Source organism: Enoplosus armatus, chromosome 11 (assembly GCF_043641665.1).
Source record: "Enoplosus armatus isolate fEnoArm2 chromosome 11, fEnoArm2.hap1, whole genome shotgun sequence".
Taxonomy (NCBI): domain Eukaryota; kingdom Metazoa; phylum Chordata; class Actinopteri; order Centrarchiformes; family Enoplosidae; genus Enoplosus; species Enoplosus armatus.
In genome coordinates, this window is record NC_092190.1 from 2,622,427 (window position 1) to 2,649,219 (window position 26,793).

At 44.1% G+C, this 26,793-nt stretch overlaps 1 protein-coding gene across 1 annotated transcript in view; it reads left to right on the forward strand.

Moving 5' to 3' along the window:
* The window catches only part of kcnh3 (potassium voltage-gated channel, subfamily H (eag-related), member 3), a 103,477-nt gene that overhangs the window by 40,104 nt on the left and 36,580 nt on the right, over positions 1–26,793 (forward strand). The window contains exon 2 of the mRNA XM_070915177.1: positions 23,385–23,618. Coding sequence (XP_070771278.1) covers positions 23,385–23,618 — 234 coding nt within the window. The remainder of the gene's footprint in view (positions 1–23,384; positions 23,619–26,793) is intronic.

Consider the following 26,793-nt stretch of genomic DNA (forward strand, 5'->3'; position numbering starts at 1 on the left):
AGGCCCTGTACAAAAAGGCTGAGAGCCAAATATTCTTCCCCCGAGCAGACTCTGGTCGTTCTGTGCTCCCAGCTTCATTCAGGCTGCTGCCCGGTGTTTTGTTTCCCAACTGTGGCGTGCTGGGGCAACAGGCTGAGAGCAGCATCAACAAACTCCTCAGGAATGCTGGCTCCATCCTGGGGTGGAACTAGAGGAGGATGCTGATCAAGTTACCGAGCATCATGGCTGAAAGGGGAACTCCAGCGATTTTACACATCAAAGTCTGTGTAAAGGTCTTGTGGAGTACTACTGGAGATACTGTGCAAAATGTCCTAAAGTGATGTTGCGTGAGTCAGCATCGGTCGGGGCTGAAAAGAAGAAATCTGTTGGCGTGGAGTTAGAAAGAAGTGAGCTGACCGGACCTCTGTAGCCCCTCCCCCCCCCCCGCTGCTCATCTCCGTGGCAGGCTAGAGGCTCCAGGCTACATTAGCCGCTACTAGCATAACACACCCCAACCTCAGGCCGAACTGTCAACGGTCAAGTTGCATTGTGGGTAATGTAGGAACCAGGTTTTCGACAAGGAAGAATGTTAAAAAAAAACATATATCTGGTTCTGCTGCATCAATTGTGATACTTCTGATACTTTCAATCCACAGTTTCTTATTATTTTATGCCATTTTCATTTGTCTGTTATTACAAATATACAGTGGCTTGCAAAAGTATTCAGCCCCCTTGAACTTTTCCACATTTTGTCACGTTACGACCACAAATCTAAATATATTTTATTGGAATTTTATGTGAAAGACCAACACAAAGTGGCACACAATTGTGAAGTAGAAAGAAAATTATATGTGATTTAAAAAAAATTTTACAAATAAAAAACTGAAAAGTAGGGTGTGCAAAAGTATTCAGCCCCCTTTTCTCTGAGTGTAACCAATTGCCTTCAGATGTTGCCTGATGATTGCTGAATGATCGAATGTTGACCTAATGACTAAATAGAGTCCACCTGTGTGTAATCTAATCTGAGTACAAATACAGCTGTTCTGTGACGGCCTCAGAGGTTTGTTAAGAGAATATTGGGGAGCAAACAGCATCATGATGTCCAAGGAACACACCAGACAGGTCAGGGATAAAGTTGTGGAGAAGTTTAAAGCAGGGTTAGGCTATAAAAAGATTTCCCAAGCTTTGAACATCTCACGGAGCGCTGTTCAATCCATCATCCGGAAATGGAAATTGTATGGCACAACTGCAAACCTACCAAGACACGGCCGTCCACCTAAACTTACAGGCCGAACAAGGAGAGCACTGATCAGAGATGCAGCCAAGAGGCCCATGGTGACTCTCGACGAACTGCAGAGATCCACAGCTCAGGTGGGGGAATCTGTCCACAGGACAACTATTAGTCGTGCGCTGCACAAATCTGGCCTTTATGGAAGAGTGGCAAGAAGAAAGCCATTGTTAAAAGAAAACCATAAGAAGTCCCGTTTGCAGTTTGCCAGAAGCCATATGGGAGACACAACAAACATGTGGAAGAAGGTGCTCTGGTCAGATGAGACCAAAATTGAACTTTTTGGCCTAAATGCAAAACGCTATGTGTGGCGGAAAACTAACACTGCACATCACTCTAAACACACCATCCCCACTGTCAAACATGGTGGTGGCAGCATCATGCTCTGGGGGTGCTTCTCTTCAGCAGGGACAGGGAAGATGGTCAGAGTTGATGGGAAGATGGATGGAGCCAAATACAGGGCAATCTTGGAAGAAAACCTGTTGGAGTCTGCAAAAGACTTGAGACTGGGGCGAAGGTTCACCTTCCAGCAGGACAACGACCCTAAACATAAAGCCAGGGCTACAATGGAATGGTTTAAAACAAAACATATTCATGTGTTAGAATGGCCCAGTCAAAGTCCAGACCTAAATCCAATCGAGAATCTGTGGCAAGATCTGAAAACTGCCGTTCACAAACGCTCTCCATCTAATCTGACTGAGCTTGAGCTGTTTTGCAAGGAAGAATGGGCAAAAATTTCAGTCTCTCGATGTGCAAAGCTGGTAGAGACATACCCCGAAAGACTTGCAGCTGTAATTGCAGCAAAAGGCGGTTCCACAAAGTATTGACTCAGGGGGGCTGAATACTTTTGCACACCGTACTTTTCAGTTTTTTATTTGTAAATTTTTTTTTTAATCATGTATAATTTTCTTTCTACTTCACAATTGTGTGCCACTTTGTGTTGGTCTTTCACATAAAATTCCAATAAAATATATTTCTGTTTGTGGTCGTAACGTGACAAAATGTGGAAAAGTTCAAGGGGGCTGAATACTTTTGCAAGCCACTGTACCAAGACACAATGGAAACGGTAAAGTAAAAGCTTGTAGAACAATGCTCCTGCTTTTAATTCTTACTGTACATGCAAGCTGCACTCTACAATAGTGCGTCTGCAGGACTAGACTGCTATTTTATCTATCTCTCCCTCAGCGGAGCAGAATCATCCACAGACATTGATGCAAAGGTCAGAGGTTTTTTTTCTCCCCCCCCCCTCTGCCATAGTGTGACCTTTCTTTGAACGTCCACCAACACAGCGAAAGGCTTTAAGGTTCTCCATCTTAACACACCTCGCTTCAGTCAGTGTACCACAAAAAAAACATTCAAGGCTGGTTATCCTGGATCAGTATTTCACCCTCTGAAGCTCGGTACGGTTAATACACCGTCAAGAGACTGTCAACCTGCTGTCATTGCGCTAGTATAAGTTTCCATCCATCCGCACACCAAACAGGTGTTTTCAACCACTGAAAGAGGAGCTTTAGGAAGACACTGTCCGAACATTTTTAGAGTGCTGGTCTCATGGTGTAATGTGGTAGGGTAAAGGTTAGACCAATCATCCCCTTCAACACTGTCAAAATACAGTTTTTAGACATGGTTTCATACAGTATGTAGTACCATTACACGCCAGAAGCCAGAGAGGAAGAGGAGCTGAAACAGCTGCGTTCAGCACCGAGGACAAGAGTGACCTCAAGTGTAGAAGTCGTACTGAAGTGTGATATGGTGTGAAATCGTGACATCATCTGCAGTCTCCATGTGGTTCACGAAGCCGGTGATCAAATCACTATTTTGTACTTTTCGTGCAACGGAAACATCCGTCATCTAAATACTCAGATGAGCTGAGAGTGAGGAGACGAACCGAAACCAGAACTCCCATCAGTGTATTTCTTTCCCCCGATCACACATTTCTCACACACTTGAGTTGCCCAGCTAAGAGAGCGACTCGCTAGAACATTAGTTTTTGATAATGTGTAAAAGCCAACTTTCTGCAGAGTTCATATGTCACAGGCTTTTAAATTCCAAAAAAAATTTCATTTAGGGTGCATTCGGGTGCATATTCAGAATGCAGTCTTGTAACTGCGGCAGTTCTGACTTCTATTGCCGTCCACTTTCCGTGCTGCAGCCGAGGTTTTAACGCTCAAAATGGGGTCCTGATGATATATAAAAAGCCCCGACACGCTGAAGGCAGGCAGTCTGATTGCTTAGCTGTATGTGTCATTGTGTGTGTGTGTGTGTGTGTGTGTGTGTTCCACAGCAGCAAAAAGGTAACAGTGGGTGTTTTTAACTCATTCCTCGTATATCTTCTCTCCCAGTCAGATCTTTGGACAGCTTCCAATGAGAAATTCTCTCTCTGACAGACAGACAGACTCTCCAGAGGGAGACTCCTGTGTTGAGCAGCTTCAAAAACAGGAAACACATCAGCTGTAGATCATTTTTTATTATAGACGAATTCGTTTCATTAGTTTATCTCAGTCTACCTCAGTTTCCCAGAGCTCAAGGTGATGACTTAGATTGTCTTGTTTTGTTTGACCAGTCGTCCAAACCTGCTGGAACCAGCACCTTCTTGGCACTTGCATTTTTATGATCTGGTGGGATTTTTGTCGCTAATTAGGTCCGACCAGCTTTGGCTCAGCTGGAGACGCTGACAGACATATGCCCTCCTTTCATGAACACACACACACACACACACACAAACTTAACACGCGTGGACCCACACATACACAACAACCCCACGAGTCCAGGCTGACCCTCATGCTCATAATTCCTTGAAATCAATTTCAGCGCCGCTGCACTGATCACATTTGATTTCAGCGTCCCCTCCAGTCGCCTACAAACACACGCTGACACACAGAAGCACTCTATCAGTCTTTCGTGTCCCCTCTCTCTGTCTTATTGCCTCCTCCGGGTTCGTCTGTGGTGCCCCGCCAGCGATTTCCCTAATGGTGTTTTTCATGGGAGAATTACGGCAGGAAAACACCATGCCATGCTCAATGAACCTGTCACAGCTGAGTGTCCCCAAACTAGCCGACAGCGCCGCGCCGCTTATTGCTTCAGCTACTGTATCTTTTCTTGAGGGGGCTGGCAGATAAGGTTGAGGCGTGCTGTATTATGCGATGTCTTTGATAAGCCTTATCAGTAAGCACTGCGTGATGCAGAGGCGGCGAAGGGCCCATCAATATTTCAGCCGAGATGGATCTAGAGAGAATTGGCACAATGATTTTGATGTCTGTTTGTGTGATTCTCCTGCTCTTTAAGGTAAATACCAAAGAGGTTGTTACGCCGCTCTCTCCGACTGTCGTTCTCTGCCGTCGCCTTCCCGTTCACTCCGCGCTGCTGTTTCTCTGCTTCCAGGCTTTTTTCAGGCTTTTTTCCCCTCAGTGGCTGAAGGATGGATTATTTCTCTAGGACTGGTGTTGTGGGCAACGAATAAAGTTGGTCGATTTAAGGCTCCAGCTCTTTTGATACAAGGGTTGAAAACTATGAGAGGCTGTTTGAGTACAAAAAAACAAATCACACACGTTATAATTTCCCACACACACCATTATACCCTCTTATATGCACTGCTTTTCCAAACTGTATTCTCTCTCACATAAACTGACAGAGCCTGCTATAAATAATGTACTTTATACTACTACAGAGTATTATGGCGTTAAATCAAGTCGAGTCTGTTATTTATGTAGGCCAACATATATAGGTGTGTTTAAGGCAATTTTTTGTTTATTTATTTTTATTCACATGAATTTGACCTTGAATTGTTTTTGTAGACTGTTTTATGGGCCCCAAACAGTAAATGTGCAGACGTCAGTTGTAGCTTTCATAGCTAAGCGCTCACCAACTGTTTATGTGTCTGCATGTTTTCATTTGGTAGCTCAGACTTTGACTGATCTCAGAACACACGGGGAGCTTAAGTTTCTGCTATTTTCCCCCAGTTTCTCTCCGCTCTTCTTGTCTCTGTGCATTTGCGGGTTAGAGCCACAAAACTTTGGGATCGGCATACATTTTAGTTCACACTGCCGAGAGGAAATCTGTGTGTATTTGTGCGGCTAAAATGGTCGAATTTGCGTCAGGTTCGGTGTGAACACACCTTTAGACCCTTGATGATGAAAGTGTGATGGTGTATGTGAGTGAAGATGACGTTTTCTAAGTGAGTGCGCTGGTGTGTGTTAAGTAATTATGATTTATGGCCCATATGATAATGTGTGTGTGTGTGTGTGTGTGTAAGAGTATGACGTGTGCGTATAAAAGGGAGATAATAGTGTGTGTGGGAGAGTATAGTGGTGTCTGCATGAGAGAAAATGTGACTTAGACGGCCTCTCACAGTAATTTAAGGTTAGATGCACTGGACTGTTTTGGGACCATTTGCTATGCTTTGACCAGACGCGAGCTTGACCTTCGCCACCACTCAGCCTCTGTAGCCAGGTTACTATGGCGACGGCAGAACGCAGCACTTGGAGGGAGGTTAATGATCAACTTCCTTTAACAGCTCGACTACTTCCTAATGAGCCATTAACGCTGTGATTGGGTCAGGGCCAAGGTATGCAAAGAGGGTACTGGATGTGGAGAGTGACGCGTGTGCGGTGCCTCATACTCTTATTGCCATGTATTTGAGCTAGCACGTGTTTGCATGGACTCTCACACACACACACACACACACACACACACACACACACACACACACACTGATCCCTGCATGCACTCACAGATACACACAGTAAACACACTAACAGCCAGTGTCTCAGGCCTCTAAGGAACGAGAGCTTGATTATTAGTTCTATTCCAAGATTCATGATTAAAGAAGTTTGGCAAGACGTGCTGATTAGTGTGTGTGTGTGTGTGTGTGTGAGTGAAGTTGACACTGTGTGTTCCCTCTCCTCTTACTGTTTCTCTGTAAGCCAGACATGGTTCATTTATCCTGGCTGCTGTGGGTCTTTTGAGGTGAATTTTCCCTAACTAGAGTCTCAGTGGCAGACTGAACTCATTAACAGTGTTTGGTCACACAGTCACTGACACAAAACTGACACAGTGATATTCCAACTTCACCGCAGGTCTCTTTTTACTAATTGTCGCTCATCCCTTTTTCCTCACCATAGCGAGACAGGGGAATAGAGAGGGGGGGGGGGGGGGGGGGGAGAACTGATGCAGACTGAGGTGCAGAAGGGGTCATATGGATGGACTGCAGGTGCCTATAACTTAATAACTAAAATATCAGCAGTGGTGGAAGAAGTATGCAGAATATAAATACTCTGATACAAGTATGTAGTACATGTCCTGCTTTCAAACTTAAGTCAGAGTTCAGTTATTTAATGCCGGTTGGCAAACATGTAGAAGTCGCCATGATAGGCTAGTTACGTGCTAGCTAACCCTGATTGGTTGTCTGATCCAGAAAGGGTCCAGTTTTTCAAAACTAAATACAAAGGGACGGGTGCTCACATTATTTTTTTTTTTAAAGGAACCCTTCAATGACACGCAATGGTCAAAATGAGTTATTTCAACCAGAATTATAATTCAATAAAATTGCCTACTGTGGCTTTAAAAGTCACCATCCCTTCCTAGTAAAGTAAAAAAAAAAAAAGCTTAAGGTTAAGATTAAAAGTCGCATTTTACCATGTGTTTACTGTCAGACGTTTAAATGTATGCACTGTCCTCATACTTATAGGTGAACACATGAAGCCAGTATTCCTAACGAGCTAAACAGCATCGTAGTGAGGGTCACGTCTGTATCGTGGTCGTGCAGGTGAGAAGAATAACATTTTAAAACAGAAGAGAGGCTGGACGCAGGCAGCTTTGCGAGGTTGTGCTGTAAGAACTATGGAAAAGAAGGAGGGAGTTAAACCCAAAGCAGATGGACAGTGTGCTCCAATATGTAATTACCGACGTGTTCCTCCAACCATAGCTGTTAGTTCGTAGTCCACGGACCGCGCACACGTGGGCCAAATCACCCCTAATCTCTGCACTGTTGTCTCTACGCTCCACTGGCCCGAGCTTGTTACGGCCTTGTGTGCTCTGTTCTAACTCTATGATTTAAAAAAGTCGCAATTAATATCATCATGATTACTTCCTCATCCTTTAAATGGCCGAGACAATCGCTTGCAGTTAATGAACTCCAAGAGACAGCCACAAAATGACAACAGTCAGTCCGTGCAATTAAATCTTCCACGTTAGACTCCTCCTCGCCGCTAATGAGTGTGCGGCAATTAGCGCCGCCATGTCCACACGATAAACAGAGCTTCATACATCTAATTAAAGGTGTACATCATTAGTGTAGTCTCTTAGGCGGCACTGATAAATAAATGAGTGAAAATGTATTTGAATCTCCTTGAAGTTATAATCCTTAACACCCGTAGTTACCGTGGTAACAGCAAATGCGGTTTGATACCACAGCAGACGCTCATTGAGCAGCTACTTTGTTAGACACACAGCAGAAGAGCAACCGATGCATCTGTTTACAGTGCAGCCAAACAAACTCGCGTAGAGGGAAACAACTGATCAATTCCTATCAAATGTGTGGATTTGCGGCTTTTCTCGGTTTTTTATATCATTTCTGTTGGTTTCTGCACTGTTGGTTGGACAGAGCGCACAATTTGAAGACGTCTCTTTGGGCTCTGGGAACTGCTGCTGGGATTTTTTTCTCTGTTTGCCATTTTACAGAATTAATCGATTAGTTTGATTAGATTGATTAGATCAAACAATTATTACCAGATTAGTTGCGTCCCTATTCACATAGTTTGAATAAAGACATCAGCCAACATGAGCAACAACACCTTATTTCACGCTGCATACGGCGCAAATGGTTAGGTCACAGTGAAGCTTGTTGAGGAGTTGGAGGTGTGCAGGCTGTCGCCTGCTGCTTTATTCAAGTACAAATGCATTGTGTTCCCTGTTCCCCACCCTCTTTTACGCCTGCTGAATGCTTCTAATGTAAACTAGCAGCAGTAGGAAATGATCTGTTTGCATTAGCAGTAACTTGAAACAGCTCCGATACAGCTGTAGGAAAGTGAATAGTGAAGCAACAGTGAGATAAAATCACAAACAGGATCACTGGATTACAAGCTGCATAGTTTCCTGTCAACTCCCTGGTGTGTGAAGGATTCTTGAATCCAGCACCGGAATGGCAGACTCCGCCACTGACAATGAAAACTGCAATATAGCATTGAATGGCTATTGCAAACATTGAATTGCTGTATAAGTTCCAACCATAAATAGTATCAAAGTCTGTGCATGATTTCATGAAATCTTAAGGATTTCAGGAACTTTAAAGTAAGTTCCTAAAGATCTGAATTCAAACTCCCTTGCATCTTTACAGGGAAATAAATGTGAGGCAGTCGGGGCGACAAGCCCATTTTTGCTTTTCTGGATGCTGTTACATGCGGCTTCATCAAGTGACTACCTTTATTTGCCAGTGACACTGTAAGAATGGTAATGGATGGTTGAAGAGCTGCAGAGTTGAAGGTAGAGAGTGCATTAATTTGTGACTGAAGGTTGAAAAAGATTCTAACTAAAAAAAAAAAAAAGACGATCTCTGTTACGTGGAACTGGATTCTTTTCTTGTCTGAATACGCAGCCTGTTATTGATTCTCAAGTGCTCCATCGTAGGTCACTGCCAGGCTGCTCTCTTGGATTAAGTGCCAATTGAGTTCTCTTGAAGGCAGATGATCTAAGTGAGTCTTTTTTGGTTTCTCTCTCTATATATATATATCATAGTGATTGTGTCAGATCTGAATGACTAAACAATTTTACTGCTACAGCCACTGTTTGTGTGTGTGTGTGTGTGTGTGTGTGTGTGTGTGCCTCCCTATCTCATAGTTCACCTGTTATCAGTTATGTGAGCAGGCATTACAATGTTAGCTAGGATGTTGGGCTCCATTCAGATCTACTGCTGCAAACCCTCTATCGTAGAGTTCATTGTTTAATGCATTGTGTGTGTGTGTGTGTGTGTGTGTGTGCGTCAAGGGGGGGGGGGGCATTTGAGGGGAGTCAGAAACACTGTGTTTTTCTCATCAAAGCCCCACCCTCCCTACTGTCTCCATGGAAACGCAACACAATTGGTACCTGTCGCCTGGCAACATTGCCCGGTATCTTTGGGACACAGAGCTGCTGGCAGAGAGCAGACACACACACACACACACACACACACACACACACACACCCACAGTTTGTCAGCTGTCACAGAGGTGGTTCCTTTCACTTTTCTTTGCGCTGCCTTTTCAACTGCAGAGCCATCCAATGTTCAGTCCTCCTGAAGAACAAACACACACCCCAGGTTTGAATGTGCGCCATGGCTGACGCAGCGGTGGCATCACGCATGTGCTTTATAAACAGTATGTGTTTACATACTGTGTGCAGGCTGCCTTCATTAAGTGACAGAAAGGTGCAAATAAATGTCACCAATAAACAAACAGGCTCTTAGCCATTGCCTGAAGCACGTTTTATTTAAGAAAGATGTGTGTGTGTGTGTGTGTGGTGCTTCTGAAACATAAGAAAAAACGTTCTCTAGATTAGGAATTGTATACTGCACCATCACACTTTGTGTTTACACCAGGAAGTTGCTGGGTGGACCTGCTGGATAACTCTGGACGGGGACTTTTGAAATAGCAGCATTTCGACCTCCCTCATTATCACTGCTCAGGTAGCCTTGAGCTAGGCCCTTAACCCCCAACTGCCCCAGTGGAGCTGCTCAGTGGGAGATCAGATGAGGCACAGACAGACAGGACTGTGGTTTCTCCGAGAGCGTGACAACATACAGTGAACTGGAGTTTCTGAGCTGAAGTCTCGGGACTTGAAACGATGTGCTCAAATTCTTAACGAACTGTCATTAGCGTGGCAGCGGTGAAAACGTTGAAAAATGAAAACGCGTAAACCGCAATAGGGACTTCAATCCCTGCCCGCAGGCTTTCCTTGTAATGATTTTAAGTTTTAATGTCATCATTGCGCTGAAAATGGCTGCTAATGCTGCAGCAATTAAGCCCTAAAGGTCATGCCGTTTGGTGACTGGACAATTATTCTTGAAACTCTCAAAGAGCAAATGTCACAGCCAGGCAACTCCCGTCAGTGACAGAACAGTTCTTGACTGACCTTAAAATCTTAGGTTGCTGTCGTATTATATCACATGTCATATAATATTGTCACGTTAACTCAGCACACACTTTACATCAGAACAGCTGATAAGGACACCGAACCAACCATTGCTGGTTTAGGTAACTGGTTTTTAGGCGGCCTGATTAGACGACAGTTGGTATCTGCAGCTGAACAGTGCCTCTCTCATTATGTCAGCACACACACACACGTACATCCACACGAACACACACACACACACACGCAGCCACATCCACACACTGTACTCTGCTAGAGGGAGACGGCTGTGACAGCAACACATTTAGTTTTCTATTTTTGCCCCCCGTCTCAGTCTCACTGGAGGAGGAGGGTGATGCGCTTTTGACTTCAGAGGCTGATTGGACAATGTGTTGTCCTCATGTAGATACATGTGTGTCTATGTATGGACAGTGTGTATATGTGGCAGTATGTATGTATATATATATATATATATATTTATACTCACGTACCATGAGTTCTCAAATTGGGCCCCCGTTACCCAATAGAATTTTCCAGCAAACACGATCAAAGAATTCATCATATGGACTCTCTTCAGCTTAGCAGGGTTTACAAAAAGCATTGTAGCTTCATCACGGTACCTCCAAGCACTCTTCATTCTTCAGTTCGTGTTCGGTTGCTTGTTCGCGTCTGTCCTCTCCCCTCACTTCTGCCTGTGAAGTCTTTGTAGTGAAATGACGTGATGTTTAAAGTAGAAGATAGGCCTAACCTGCAGTGAGTCAGACAAACAACTCGTTTTGGTGTTTGATGCGATTTCCCGTCCAAAGTCACGTTTGTAAATGGGACTAATCGTGATTAATTACAGAGCTAATCATGCAATACATTAAGAAGACATTTAAATAAGTACATTTTTACTAACTGACAGGTACAAGGACCTGTTCTCGGAGCATTAGCACATATCATGGGGCCCATATGCTTTATCTATACACACACACACACACACACACACATACACACACATTCATACCGGCAGCCGGTGTTAACCGGGGTAGTGAACCATGGCCCTTGGGAAGGGTTCAGCTCGAGGTCAAAGAGTTCAGCTGGGTGTCAGCCACCACATCTGTCCCTGGAGGCCGAACAGCATCACCCACAAATCCTCCCATATTCCCTCACACACACACCAGCAGATGCAACTGGGTTGATATGTGGACCCCTGTCACATGGCTGGGTGAACCTGCAGTAGAGCAGGTGATGGACTGATTTGCGGGTTCCTTTTATCCTTCACACCTTATCGTCTTATGCTTTCTTACCTTTTTATCAACGCGACTCTCTTTTTCAAAAGGTTTTGAATTGATTTTGAATGATTCCTGCTATAATGACTCAAATGGTAAATGCACTTTTCCACAGCACTTCTGTCATACTCACATACCTGCTTCTCCGTCAGTGAAACTTAACACTTGCTGCAGGTTTTTCACACTAAAAGCATACCAGGAATAAAGAAATTCAGCTGCTGGAGGACTTTTAATGTGAAGCATCTGTGCACAAATGATGTTGACTTTATATATTCACCTTATTTCCAAAAAGAGGATCTTAATACCAGAATGTCAGTGATTCTTTTGTAGGAATGAGTGCAAAGCTGTATGTGTACTTTAATGACTGTGGACAGTGCACGTGTCTGAGAGGATTGCGTGTGTGAAACAGATAATTTCTCCCAATTAGATCACCTATCAGTCAGATGAAAGGGTACCAGTGGAACAATACAAGCTAGAGGCCTGTGAACAGCTCCACCACTCACTCCGGAGCTCAGTCTGATGATGCTGAAATAATGGCTCTGTGTATGTGCGCATGAACCTTTACTCTTTTACTCAAGAAAAGTCAGAGATTACAGTAGATTTTCGAATTCAGAGGGTCATATTTGTCACTTGGCATATCCAGCGCTTCATGTTCATCAGCCGTGGCACTCAGGAAAGGATTCGTTGGAGGTGGAAGCACTGATCTTCTCCTGGCAAAGTTGTAGAGCACCATTTATTACTGATGCATCCGTAAGCATGGAGCACTGACATTAATGATCTGTATTATAAAGTCTATAAAGCCCCCAGACTTTCAGAATAAAATGGGCTTGAAATGTTTTTTAAAGTAATGCTATTGTGTTATTCATCTTTATACCCACGCATGATATAACGCTGTGCAAGTCCTATTTGATTGTTAATGCATACATTTTATGCGAGGACAAGGCACAGGGCAGGAGGGACGTCATATGTAAATGTGCTGTAACAATCAGAGACACTAATTATGGTCAATCTGCAGCATGTAGAAGCACTTTCCCTCTTCTGACACGTGAAGCTGGTATGACTATTAAAGAATAAGCCTGGAGGTATTCTATATTTTTTCTTATTATCCCATGAAAAGACCAAAACCAGCAAGAATTTGGTCCTCTGTGCCACAGAGCTCCATTGTTGTCAAAAAAAAAAGCTAATAAAAGAGGACAATCTTACATACACACCCTGGTGCCTTAAATACTCTCTAGTACACCAATTGTGTACAACAAATGCTCTGATAAATTCCGGTTGAGTAACTACAGCTCCCCAGCTTATAATAATAATGAAGTAATTGGAGGATTTTTGTCTTCAGTAGGAACAGATGGGTTCGGGTTGAGTGTAGGAATGTCGGACAGGATTGAAAGATACACTAACATGGTTGGTTTGCATGTTTTAATGAGACTGACTGACAATAAGGGAAAAAAAGAGAAAAAAAAACCTGACTTCTTTTTAAGAGAATTATAATTTCCTGCTTTTATTCTTAAGGCCAGATGCATATTCCTTAAATTAAATGTAAGAAAACTCTTGTATACTCTCACCGCTCAGTTCATAAGCTCGCCTCTAGAGGAGTTTAGTTTCTTCTCTGACACATTTCTGAAAAGAATCCCTTTCGAAATAAACCAGATTCTTCGCAGCCGGTGAATTGAGCTATCGCAGAGTCAGAGTGGCACTTGTGTCTGACACTGTGATCGTTGTGAACTTGTAGAAAAAGAGGAGAGACGACGGCAACAGCAAAAAACCGTCTCCCGCAGAAACCTCAAGCACCCTCAATGCCACGGCCAGGTTGTTCCATCCCAAACTTCTGCTGTGTTTTATCTGAAAAGCTGATAGAGTGGATGGAGGTTTGCTGTGGCGCTGCAGAGAAGAGTTTGTGAAGCAAAATAAGGGAAAGACTTGAAGGGGGAAAAAAACAAATCAGTGAGGTCCAGTGAAGTGATTTGTGTCTCTCTGGATGAGAGTAGCCTCTTTGTTTTTCAGTTCTTTTTTCCACACTGCATCTCTCTCCCAGTTTTTCTCGCCTCCTCTCGCATCAACTATACTCTTTTTTTTTTCACAGCCTCTGTGTACGCTGCTTCCTGTCTCGTTCTTGTCCCACCATGCACTCTCGCCCTTTCCTCAAACACAAAACCAGGAGCCGTGTTCCTTTTAATCTTGCATCGATCCCACATGAGGGCTGATATTCTCTCTGCTGCTCCTCAAATCTGTTGACTCGGGTGCCAATCTTGAGTCGCAGCTGCATGCTCGCTGCCTAAAGTGCCATTAATCCCCCTCTGTTTAATCTGCGCATACGACACGGCAGCAGAGATGCTCATCATTAATGTCTTCTTAATCTTGTCCGGCAGTAAACGGAGGCGCCCAGGAGTTATACAATGTTCCACTCCCTAAAGGGCATCAGAGGGCGCAAAAGTACACACACACACACACACACAAACAGCCCCCACCATTACCACCTTTCAAAGCCACTGCCCAGGGTCTCTTCAAAGGCACTTTGAAGGGTCCCTGATTACCAGACAGCCCATAACTAGCATCCAGCCACAGTCCCTCCCGACACACGCCTGAGAAAACTCACCACAGACTCATATGAAATCAAAAGCCATATGTTTTTCCGCGCAAGTCTGGATGTGATGGGATCTGTGTATTCCTGCACACGGATCATTTGTTGTGTCTCACGCGCTGTTAAGTCCGTGCGAGGCACACAAACACTTGTTGAACCGTACAACAGTAACACAAGCCTGATCCACGCCGGGATCGTTTCAGGACTCAGGCCTCTCACGCCTTCACATCGTGTTCCGCTCACGTACCGATCCCGACGAGTACGAGTGAGACGGCCCCACTGTAGCTATATATGTATATATATATATATATATATATATATATCAGAAAGGGAAAGAGAGTGGAAACGCAAGAGAGGCATGACGAGAATGACAACAGCAGACGAGGGACGGTGAAAGCATCAAAGTAAGAGGGAACAAAGGCAAAGAGATGTGTGTGTCGGTGCCTACTGTACTTGAGCAGGTGGAAGCTGCTTTGTGTTAGTGATGGATAGCTAGCGTGAGAGCTCTGGCTTGCCACCGCTGCTGGCAAGGTCTGCATTAGCCCACCTGTTTAATGTGCAGTGGCAGTCCACATGCACTGCGCTGGTCCATTTAAACTGAACTTAGGTCAGCAGCTGGCCTGTCTCTGCCTGGTTCACGCGCACTTTCACAATGTCTCGATCGCGCAATGTGACACGCTATTGATTTCCAAAGAGACGCGTCCTCTTTTGGAGATCCACAGAGAGGTCAGAGGTCACCTTCAATAACGCGGCCCTTTTTGCTTCAAACTACAGTCTCCCTCGTCACCGCGCTGCACGGGAGGGCAAATTACATCAATGCTTAATTAAAGTACCTCTCCAGTCAAATTTAAAAACTCTCCATTTCCATATCTAAGTAGTGCAGCAGATGTGTGATATATAAAGAGTGAGGTTTGAGCGTTTGCAGCAGTCACGGTGGCAGTGTGAATGAGTTGCAGCTGTGCCGTTGGTAGGAATGATTTGTTATGCTTGCACTTGGAGGATAATCAGTGCTTTCATTTTGTTTTGTAAATGTTCAAATTGTTAGAGAGGTCGAGGGAGGGGTTGGGTTTCAATTGACTGTTCATTAAAACCCTTCCTTTGAACAGCGATTGCCGCGTCACAAATTTCCCACCATAACCAGACACAGTAGGCCTTTCGAGCTTAGGATTTCTCCACATGTTGAAGCAGTGCGCATGTGTTGTTTAAAGACGGATACATAAAGAGTTGGAGGGTTGTGGGGTTTTTCTCCAGGTTGCATCTCAAAAAAGCCTCGTTAACGATGGCACATTCCCACTGTCTTCAAAGCCTTTTCTCTTGTAATGTTAAAAGTGAAACGCGCCGTTTAAAAATGTGAACAATAGAGCGCAAAATCTAAGCAGCCAAACGGTGTGACGTTAGAATGAAACAACAGTCTGATTTTAAGTTCTGGAACAATATGTTTCTTTCTTTCCGTGTTTTTCTACATTGTTGCCTGAGACGCGCATGTAGCCATCTCCTTTTCGCAGGGTGGGAGATGCTTCTTTTTCAACGGACTCTTAATGTCAGTCCAATTAGCGAGCCACAGCTGACAAAGTGAAATGAGCGGCCAGCTTTTGTCTACCTCTGTCTTAAAAAAACGACTGAGTGAAAGGTAAATCAGCCACCACTACCACTGTCAACGTGAGAGACCAGAAAGCTTGAAGTAGCAGCAGGAAGTAAACATACGGCATCTTGCTCCCCGAGTTTCAGTCTTTTGTGTCGTTTATTGTTCGCTGGTTCCCTTTGCTCTTATCTGCACGCGTCGTCTCTGGTTTTTCCTCTTTCTCTTGCTGTGTCTGTCCGTCTTTGTCTGTTTTGACAGGATGTCCGTCTCGCGCTGTGTTTCCTTTGCTTTTCCACACACATACGCGCACCACGTTTGATAGGTAGAGATTTATACTTCCAAGGTCCTTCAAAAGGCAGATCTTGACAAGAATAATCAAAGAGAGGAATTTAGAGACGGAGGCGTCCTCCATTAAGTGGTCTGTATTTTCGCAAAAAGCATCCCCTGTAACGTGAAAGTCTCGCCAGAACTGCATATCCCACTGAGATTATTATACCGACTGTGCGTCTTCAAGCCACTTCCAGCTCATTGTTTAGTTTGCTGGTCCGCTGGTTCTCACCAAGGGTCCTCAGACAGGTTGGGGGCCCTGAATGAGTTAAAATGTAAAATGTTTGGAAATGGATCAGGCTTTTTAGGCCATATTGATCCATCCACAAATGATGTGATCGACCCCGATATTGATTGGCTTGGGACACCGCTGCTGACAACACGGGCCAGGTACACGTTTGAGTCTGTAGGCTTGTAAGCTGTGTTTCCTATTTGTGCCTTTTCTGTCTCATCGCAGGCCTTCCAGATGCTGTGTAATCCAATCACTAGTCAGGGGGGTGGAAGAATTACCCAGTCACAAACCCTGGTAATCCAATAAGAGAGTAGCTCATTAATGAATACAAGCATCACAAGCAAACCCCCTCACTTCTCTCTCTCATTCACATAAACAGACACACACACGCACACACACACACACACACACACACACACACACACACACACACACTGTCCAGTCCTGTAATCATCTCCAGTTGTTGCCAGTGTGTTAGATTATTCATCAAGGCTGTACAGCTGCTGTGCCTTCAGGCAGTTTTGCAGGAGCCCCCTTGCCTGTCCATCTCTCCTTCTCCTTCGGCTCAAACGCTCAAACACTCTGTCACACCACAAATACCCCCTGGAAATAAATTATTAGCTCCGCATCAGCAGTTCATCATGTACATAACTAACAGAGGCTGAGCTCATAAATAAGAAATGTCGGTTGCAGTTTTCCCCACTTTAGAACTAAACTTTAATTAAAATCATTTCAAATGGGCAAAGGTCGTCTCTGATTTTGTTTGCCCGGGCAGCTGTCAGGGTTCTACGCAAGTAAAACCGAAGAAAATGGACTTGAAACATAAAAATACTCCGTGGGATCGCGTTCCCACACTTACAGCAGAGTAAAATGTGAGCTGTTATGCGGCCCGTGTAGCCAGCTGGATGGATTCAAACAGACTCTGTTCCATCAGATGCTTCCTGTGTAGACACGCTGTTATTCCCAGAAATACCCCAAAATATTATTGTGGGCATGGACAGACACAAATGATGTCCTGCGGTCGAGGGCCAAGAGAGACTTGTCGTCACGTGAGAGGTGCAATGCTGAAAGCTTTTCACCGAGGACAAGAGAAACTGAAATGTCCTATGTTTAATTTATAGCACCTGTTAATGTCTAGCCATGTTGGTGGTGTGTGGACTAAAAGCTCGGCCTCCGGCAGAAACTCATCGGGAGTCATGGACAGCTCATCAGACCTCTGAGAAAAGAAATATTTCCCAATAAGACAGAAGATAATAAGAGCAAAATATGTAGTTGGATAATAAACACAAGTTTTCCTGCTTGAGTTTTTTAAGTTTTGCACGGCAGTCGGAAAGCACTAGAAAGCCAAATACAAAAAAAGAGCGAGAGACACAGAAACGGCTAAAAGAATATTTTCCCCCAATCGTTTACTCTGACAGTTCATACAGTCGAGGAACTATCTGAGCAACCAGCAGAGACAGCTTGCTGTGATCTTATCTCAGAGAGAGATTGAGCTGTCACATCTTGACACACCGTGCTTGACTTTGGGCAAGCTCATGTTCATTTCTCATTAACTGCATAGTGTAACTGTGCAGCAACAGTTGTTAACGTTGACAAAATATCACAAAATGCTAAAAAAAAAAAAAAAAAAAAAATCCCCCCCAAAAAATATTATGTTGGTTGACTTTTTTAAAAATAAAATGCAACAGTAAAAGTGCTCTTATTTTGTCACATCACTTGTGCGGGGAAAAAAAACGTCTGGAGAGCATCGCCATGGCAAAGTCTGAAAATAATACGTGCTGCACTGACAGGAAAGGAAAGGAAGGAGCATTGATTGACAGCGTTAGAGGAGTACAGTAATTGCCACTGGCATGCTGCCAAGGAGGAGAGGAAAGCTTAAAATACTCGCAGGTAATAATAGACTTTAACAGAATGGCAAGCGAACTACTTGGTTTTCATAACTAATGGACCAGATATATATATATATATATACATACTGTCCCTTGAAGTCTTTAAAATGCTGAACTATGATGTGGAAGAAAGAAAAGTAGAGTAGAGGTAGGTGAGATGACGGTATTTCATTGTCATTTATATATATATGGTGGTGTGAGGAAGAAAAGGTGGAGTCCACAACTGGAGGCTGGTCTGTAGTCTGCTGGGGCTGTAGCCGAGGTAGCAGCGGGGTGAACAGGCTCTGCGCGGGAACCTCATCTCACCAGCGTTACCGATGTAGATCTTGTGACTCTCCGCCTTGCACACGCCATGCCAGCGGCACACATGTGACGTGTGCGGCTGCTGCGTTCATAAAACACCCGACCTCAGAATCGTGAAAGTTTTAAGCTTCCCGAGGAGGTGCTGCTGCTGCTGACGCTACATTTACGTGTTTGCAGACCAGCTTGACGATAGTGTTGTCATCTTGGAAACTTAACATTTGAGTTCTGTCCAGGTCGGGGGGTGCGGTCACAGGTGCACGGGGTGATCAAGTGCGTCCTGATTGGATGGTTTGTTTATTTTCAAGGCGTGTGAGGCCTGAGAGGAGGGCAGCACGGACGTCGTCCCCCCCCCCCGTGGATCTGTTGGCAGGGAACTGCAAACTGGTGGGGGTCCAGACTGGCTGGGATGTGGCCTTTGATGTGCAGGAGAACCAGTTTCTCAAAGCGCTTCACAAGCATTCGGAGTGAGTGCCACGGGGCAGTTTGTGATGTGGCTGTGAGAGAGATTACACCCAAGAAGAGCTGCATGGTTAAACTCTTCGCTTTAGGGGGGAAACACACAGTCAAGATGAAATATATAAATAAAATATGATATTCTACTCAGGTGTGCACATATTGCATTGCCCCAGTCTCTGATCCAGCGCCTTTGACTTCATTGTGGCTTAAACTCAGAGACTCCAAGCTAGTGATTGCATAAGAAATTCATGCCATGCCCTAAAAACATACGTATCAAAACAACTGGTTTTAATTGTAATATTGTAATATTTGTTATTTGTGTGTTGTATATTTTAATTAATACCTGATAATGTAAAATAATATTGTCTTGTCTTGTAGATCATTTTCGTCCCGTACTGTGTGTGGCTGGCATTTATTCTGCTATAGCCGTTAAATGTCTTAACACTCATTAGGCACTTCTCTATATAGCAGGTAGTGAGTGGTCAGTGGCAGAGTCCGCCATTCCCATGCTGGATTCAAAGGTGTCTATGCAGTAGCAGCAATTTGCATGTCATTTGTGAGCGTGCACATACAGCAGGTCCCGAGCAGCTTGAAGAAGAAATATATTTGCATTGGTGCAAGTAAAGCTGCAGGGATGGAGACATCACATTGTCATCATGGCCGAGCAACAAGGGACGAACGCTGCTGAATTTCTGTAGCAGTTTCTGAAGTGTCTCCTGGCCTCAGTGACTGATAAACACACCTGAAATCTGAAGGGCTACAGCGTATCAGGGCTGAAGGTGTCAGAGGGGGAAGAAAGAATTAGGAAAAATGAGTCTTCAGTCTTCTCCAGTCTTGTTTTCTACCTAAAACAAATGTCAACGGGAGGGAACACTCCCATCAGAGCCTTTCATATGTGATGACTGCAAGAACTTCAGGCGACATTAAACAGTTTGCATTGCTGGGAAATATTTTATCACCACCCATATGAAATTTTTTTTTATAAGTTGTAAAAATGTATATAAACATACATACAAATACTATTCTGCTATATAGAAAGCATTTAGTTGAGATGTTTACGACGTGTGCAGAAAGACGGTACACTGACATACTACTTTGTAAGGAGACGCAGATCAGTGTCAGCAAATGTACGTTTTGTTGTAGTTTTTGCAGTGTTTGCAGCGTTTGGCCGTCCTCTCAGACCTCACTTTACACACTGGATTAAAAGTACGATCAGACTGTAGACCAATGACTTGAGCAGCTCAGCTCGTTGCCTTCTCACAAACCACTCCAGTTCTGACTTATTGAACCCAAATTCAACCGGAGTAGAAAGCCAAAGGAAGCCCTCGAAGAAATGAAAATCATCCCAAACCAGCAGGTCCTCGGTTACAGTAAGAAAGCCGGCAGCCGGTTGAAAGTCAGCCTTTGTCGGCAGCTAATGGATTAGGTGTTTGTTTGCGTGAAGTACAGGGGTTTAGGCTGTGGAGAGAGATGTTCAACCTGAAAACATGTATCATCAACTCACAATAAAAACATCTTACAATGGCCATCACGCAGAGAATACATGGATTCAGTTACAGGGGGGTGTAGTATAGGACATACGTTTGAGCAAACAAGAAACAACTAATCACTCTATTAATTATACAGGGACGGCAGTACAAATGAGTACAACACACACACACACACACACACACCCGAGGTCAAGATTCAGCACCCCTCATTTGTAACTGAAGCCGCAGACAGCAGCTTTTGACCTCACAGACAGTGTGACATAACAGCCGGAAGACGGACGAAGAGACATTTGTTAAAAACCAACTCTGAATTTTAGAATTGACGGCGGAAAGGGGGAACGAGTGCAGGGGGAAGGCAGCGGAGCAAGACAGTGACGAGAACAATCACAGAGGATGGAGTCGAACCGCTATTGAACAAGTGCAACTGTTGCTGAGGGAGAGAGAGAGAGAGAGAAGGAAGGACAGGGAAAGAGACATGGACATGGACCAGGGCGTTCATTAAGCTAAGATGAACATGAGAACTGTCTCCTGGCAACGGGAAACTGAGACTGGGCAGGCTGAAAAGCGCTAACAAGGATCCTTTTAGAAACCGGAGTTAGACTGTGTTGCATGCCACCATCGTTTATGCATGTGTCATGTGTGTACGAAGCTTTCTGACTTTATTTCTGTTTTTCTTCTCGTGTTGTTGGAATTCTCGATTTGGTCCTGGAAGAAAATGCTTGCGTTTTTATTAACGTCAACAAATATTGTGAAAAGACCAAAGCCTGACGAATCTAATTCCTCTGTGCCGTAAAGCCCATAATTCAAAATACAGCTGTTGCACTGGGTGACATGTTCCTTTATTGAATGCAATGAACGTGGGTAGTTTAACGCTGACTGGATCCCACACACGCCGTTCTCTGCTGGTGGAAACACACAACATGCGCATGAATCTGGCAGAAAATAGTCCCCAACAAATGCACCATTTCCTCCTGTTTGAGTAATGACGGAAGACGTTTTGAAATGTGAAACTCCACACTAGAAATCACTGGATCTAACACTGGGTGACCAATCAAACCTGAGTAAATGGGATTGTTTTGACCCAGTGTTAGTGTTATTATTATTATTTTTTTATTATTACTTTTGGGTTATTTACCCAAACTAAAATGTATTTTTATTTTGTTATTTTGGCTCAGTGTGTGAATCAACGAGCTCAAGTTTCACTGAGCTTTAAAGGAGTAGAGTAGGTCAGAAAAGTTTGCCACCACACGACATGTCAGTTTGGGTAAGCAACACAAAGAATACCACTGACATCAACAACAACAACAACAACAACAACATTGTCCCGTGGGTGACCCGACCTGGGTTCCTTTGTGTTTATGCGGCTTTTTTCTTTAATGCCTTCAGTAGGACGAAGTAGCTTGGGACACTTCATTTTGGTCTTTTCACGGGATTCATTTACAGTTAGAGAAATATTGAATGCCAGCCTCATCATTGTTATTGTGTGATTTCATTATAAGTCTGGAAAAACAAACATTCGCACCAAAGTCTGAACTAATCTTTTGAAATGCAGCAAGCCAAATCGCCAACTTCCGCGGGTGAAATTGCTTTGGAGACCAAGCATGTAGTATGTGTATTCATATCTCGGGTAAACAGCGTGTCACCTTGGCTGTTGTTGTGTAATTAGGCCGAGCCTCGTGCCTCATGCCTGCTAGCAGATCCAAGCACGGTGCCGTGGATGACATCAGGGTTGATTCCCTCAGGATGAGCAGAGAGGGGAAGCACGGAGGCCGGCAGGGACTCTGAGGAAGGTGATCCTTCTCTGTTATTTGGTGGTTTTGTCGGCGTCACTGGAGATCTCTCAAATGAGCTCAAAACAACAGAAGCGGTGAAACACACACACACACACACACACACACACACACACACCTCACACATCAGCGTTGGACCATAAAATATTTAATATGGAGGTCTCAGGGGCCCTCGGAATTGATGGATCAATAAGAGCGCCTGAACACAAAGTAATAAATAGTCCATTTTAGAGTGTTCACCCATCTACATGCCCGGGGCCATTAACTGAATACGCACTTGCAAAATTTTCCACTTGGTATTTACACACACACACACACACACGCACATCTGCTGATCAGCCCGAGAGCCTAGCTGGCGTTTGTAAAGCACGTAAACGGAGGATCGCGGCGGGCATGTTCCTGCCTGTACACAAGATTGTTAGTTGGGGGGGGGGGGGGATGTGCTATTGGCTGCATGAATTAATGAAACCTCATAAGGGTTTGTGATGACTCTTTGACAGTGTTTACTTCACCCGATCAATTCTTGTTACTGATCTGCCGAGCGCCCCTCGCTCTGCAAACCAGCAGCTGTGCCTCCAGCAGCCCGTCTGCTCTCTCGCAGTGAGGCTGCCTTCATGGGCATCGCGCTTCGAATATTTTGATAGAAATGAGCGCCGTGGCTTCTTTGAGGGATGCACAATCCCCACAAATGCAGCGTGAGTCTCATTTTGAGTGTTCATGTTGCCTGTTTTTTTGGATTCAAGCCGACAGTAGCGGAGATATTTGTGGTTGTCCTCAGAGGTTTGCTCTGGGCAGGACTATAAAAAAAGTCTGTTGTGACGTTTAGACCATGGTGGAACAGAATGCTCGATTAAAATCCAAGACACTTTGACTTGAAGTAACGCGACAATAACAGTATTTGCACATGTGATCAAAACACTGCACGTATGAGAATCGGTACTTCATACAGAGTGAGTTAAGCGCTCTTACAGGTCCAGATCACATGTTATGGAGCTGAATGCAGTTGTTTGCCTTCACACTCGTATTGATCTCACTCTCACTGCCCCCCCCCCCCCCCCCCCCCTCCCCACCCCCCCTCTCTGTCTCTCTCCTTACAGACAGTAACTTTGTTCTGGGTAACGCCCAGGTGCAGTCGCTCTACCCCATCGTCTACTGCTCCGACGGTTTCTGTGAGCTCACCGGTTACGCCCGGGCCGAGCTCATGCAGAAGAGCTGCGCCTGTCACTTCCTGTACGGCCCGGAGACGAGTGACCGGTTAACGGCCCAGATCCAGGGCGCCCTGGATGAGAGGGGGGAGTTCAAGACCGAGTTGGTCTTCTACAAGAAGGAAGGTGAGACTGCATTACTTTGGTTTTACATTTCCTTTGTGAAGACTTGAACTTCGCTGTTTTCTCAGACACCCCCTTCACCAGCCGCAGACGAACATCAGAAACAACTTAACTCAGCAGGAAGTAGATTTGAGTCGACTCAATATAGAATAATACCTGTTAGAGAATCAAGTGTATTTTCAAACTGAGTTCTTCTAATTGAGTTCAATCCAGGTGAACAAAGAATATTTGGGGGAAGGGCACAATGTGACATTTAATGTTTTATTGCTGTGTCCATTAGCGGCCTATTTCACATCACCTGAAAGCACACATCTCTTCTAAAGTGGCACACGATATGTGTTGAAATTCTAGACCACTTTTAAGTTTTTGTTTTTGTCTTTTTCATACAGTACACCACATGGACAAAAAAAAAAACAACAACACATCAGTGTATTTGCTTGAGGGCGATTCAGGCTGCCCACACTGCGAAAGTTTTTGGAAAACTGTCACGGCCGTTACATCTAAACTAGAAATGAACCCTCCGGTTGTTTAATTGGGCCGCTCACTGAGGATCTGCGTCTCATAATGTTAACTAGCAGACAAGCTGGTCTGAAACAAGCTCACGTTCGTGCTCCTTGTTTGGACCAACAGCTCAGGTGGACCAGCTCAGTGGGCAACAGATCACAGTGTGAAGCATTTAAGGGGTAAATAAAGTGGGATAAAAAAGACCAACTGTTCCAAACACTCATGTCAGACTTTTTAAAGAAATCCCACTGACAAACACAGTAAATACTGCGGATTGCGTCCTCTGCCAGATTCCATATGCAGAAGTGACTTGACTGAGGGGATGAATGTATGAATTACTGAGCCATGCATATATTAAAGGAGCCCACTGAGCTTTTATCTTGCAAATCGCTGCCTCACGTGTTTCACCTACAAAAAGATCCATTCGAATGCTCCAGCAGCAAAAGAGTGATTTTAAAAAAGTTGGAAAATACATAAAACTTCATTTGAATGCCGTCAATTGATGAAAGTCTGAGCTCTAGTAATGTGAGTGTATTCACTTGTATTCACTAAGAGAGCCACAGCAGACCAGGAAAAAGGGGGAAAGAAGAACAGACGGAGAAATTCATCACTCATTCATTTGCTCGTTATTGATTATTGATAAATCAAAGCTGTTATTTGAGATGAAAGGTAGAAAGATGAGTGAGGAGGTAAAGAGGCGACGGCCCAGTCCACAAATAAGAAATAAGAGGAGTGAGAGTCGCGTTGAGATGGAGGACGGACAGACGGAGACGTGGACACGTCTGCTCCTCTGAGATTATGAACCTACAATAAAGAGCAACACACACACACACACAGACCACAAATTAGAAGGGTTTCATGCTTTCATCAGCTCTCCGCGAGCTCACATTAGCATTCTGGCTGTTCCTCAGGGGAGCAAGGAAAAGAATAAACACGGTCATATCCCGTTCCCTCACTCAGATCACCATAATTCCCTCACCAAAGCCTGGGGCACAATTTCAAAATTGCATTTTATCCACTGAATACACACTCATAATATATTCATACCGACATGATTTACAGGCCAACAAATGCAAAGGAAATATTAACACGTTTAAAATAAAGAAATGAATACCTTTTAGGTAATACGCGGAATATAATTGTTCTAAAGTTACATTGGTGTGCCAATGTAGTAAAATACGTCAATTTTCACAAGAGGCATAGGATAACGAGACGTTAAAGCTGTCCTGTGGAGTTTTCTTGTAAACAAACAAAAGCCGTTTTATAACGTATTTAACATTTCCTGTCTCACTCAACATTTGCGAAGCCAGTTTTTCTTTTTCTTTTTTTCGGATCATTTTGAAACCTGCATTGTTTACGTCGATGATCATGAGTTTCGGCCTTCTTTGTTACTGCTGGGGTTTTTTTTTTTTGCGCATTGCTGCTTTTCTTGGTGCATCACCTGTCAATCAGTGGAGCCCAGCGGGAGAGACGCTGGGATTTCACATGACCAGGACTCACACTGTTTCTGTCTCTCTGACTGTGTGGAAATCTGATGTTTTCACATCACAGATGATGAACAAAGGCGTCTAAATGTGGGACTTGCAGGTAAAACGTGAGACTAACGCGGGCTTATATAGGAGTTTAGTTATGTTTGTCATATTTGTAGGTAAAGACATCAGTACGTCAGCAATAATTGTTGAGTGTTTTTAAAAACAGAAAATATCTAGATGAGAAAAAGCACGTTAATATGAATGAATATACAGAAGACGAGCCACCTGCGTGCGGGGCCTTTAATAACTACTAGTGGTATAAACCCCTTCTGCCAGGAACAATGCTGTGCTCTAATGAAATAATAATAATAATCGATATATGATTCATTCTTTATCCTGACACTTGGCCTGCACGTATGCATGGAGCAGCAGAACAGGAGACGGAACGCGCTGTTTCAGCTGCTATTGTTTACCATCGCGTTCCAGTCAAGCGGGGACAAATCCAGCCTCAATATGTCTCATGTTTTTATTGAGACAATCCTCCCGCGTGTTTAAATGCATTATTTACATACATGATCCCCCGTTGGGAATTAGTCTCGGAGTTGCGGGGAACAGTATGCGATGTGCCAACAAAAGTCACAGAGTCGGAGATTACAGGTGAGTAACAGGAAACCAAAGCGGCTTGTTTTAGCCTGATTTCATGCATTTATGTAGCCAGACAGCTGGGGGTTACTTGTCTTGTTTGATAACCCCATTTAAAGGATGAGGCTGGCGATATTCAGCATTTCTCAACAAATCCAAAGTCAAAAGACCAAAACCAACAATGAATTGATCCATATCCATATCCGCAGCCAAAGCCTGCTATATCTTATTTTATTCCCCTGTGCCATAGAGCTTCTTTGTGGTGGGTTTATTACCATGTAGGTTACTTACATACACTGTCCTCACTCGTGCATCAGATGTGTATTTATCCTCTTCTTGCTCCCGTTTGCGTAACGTTTACTTTAGAAAATGAATGATCTGAAACGATATGTTTGCGACCCATTTTTTAAGAATGACATCTTCAGGAGGAAAGAATAGGCTTCAGGCCAAGAGAAGTACTGAGAGACCGACTCCGACATTGCTGGTTATGTTTTTCTTAATGGGATTTGCTTACAATAAGAGGAAAATATAGAATAATGTCAGCCGGAATCATTTCAGAA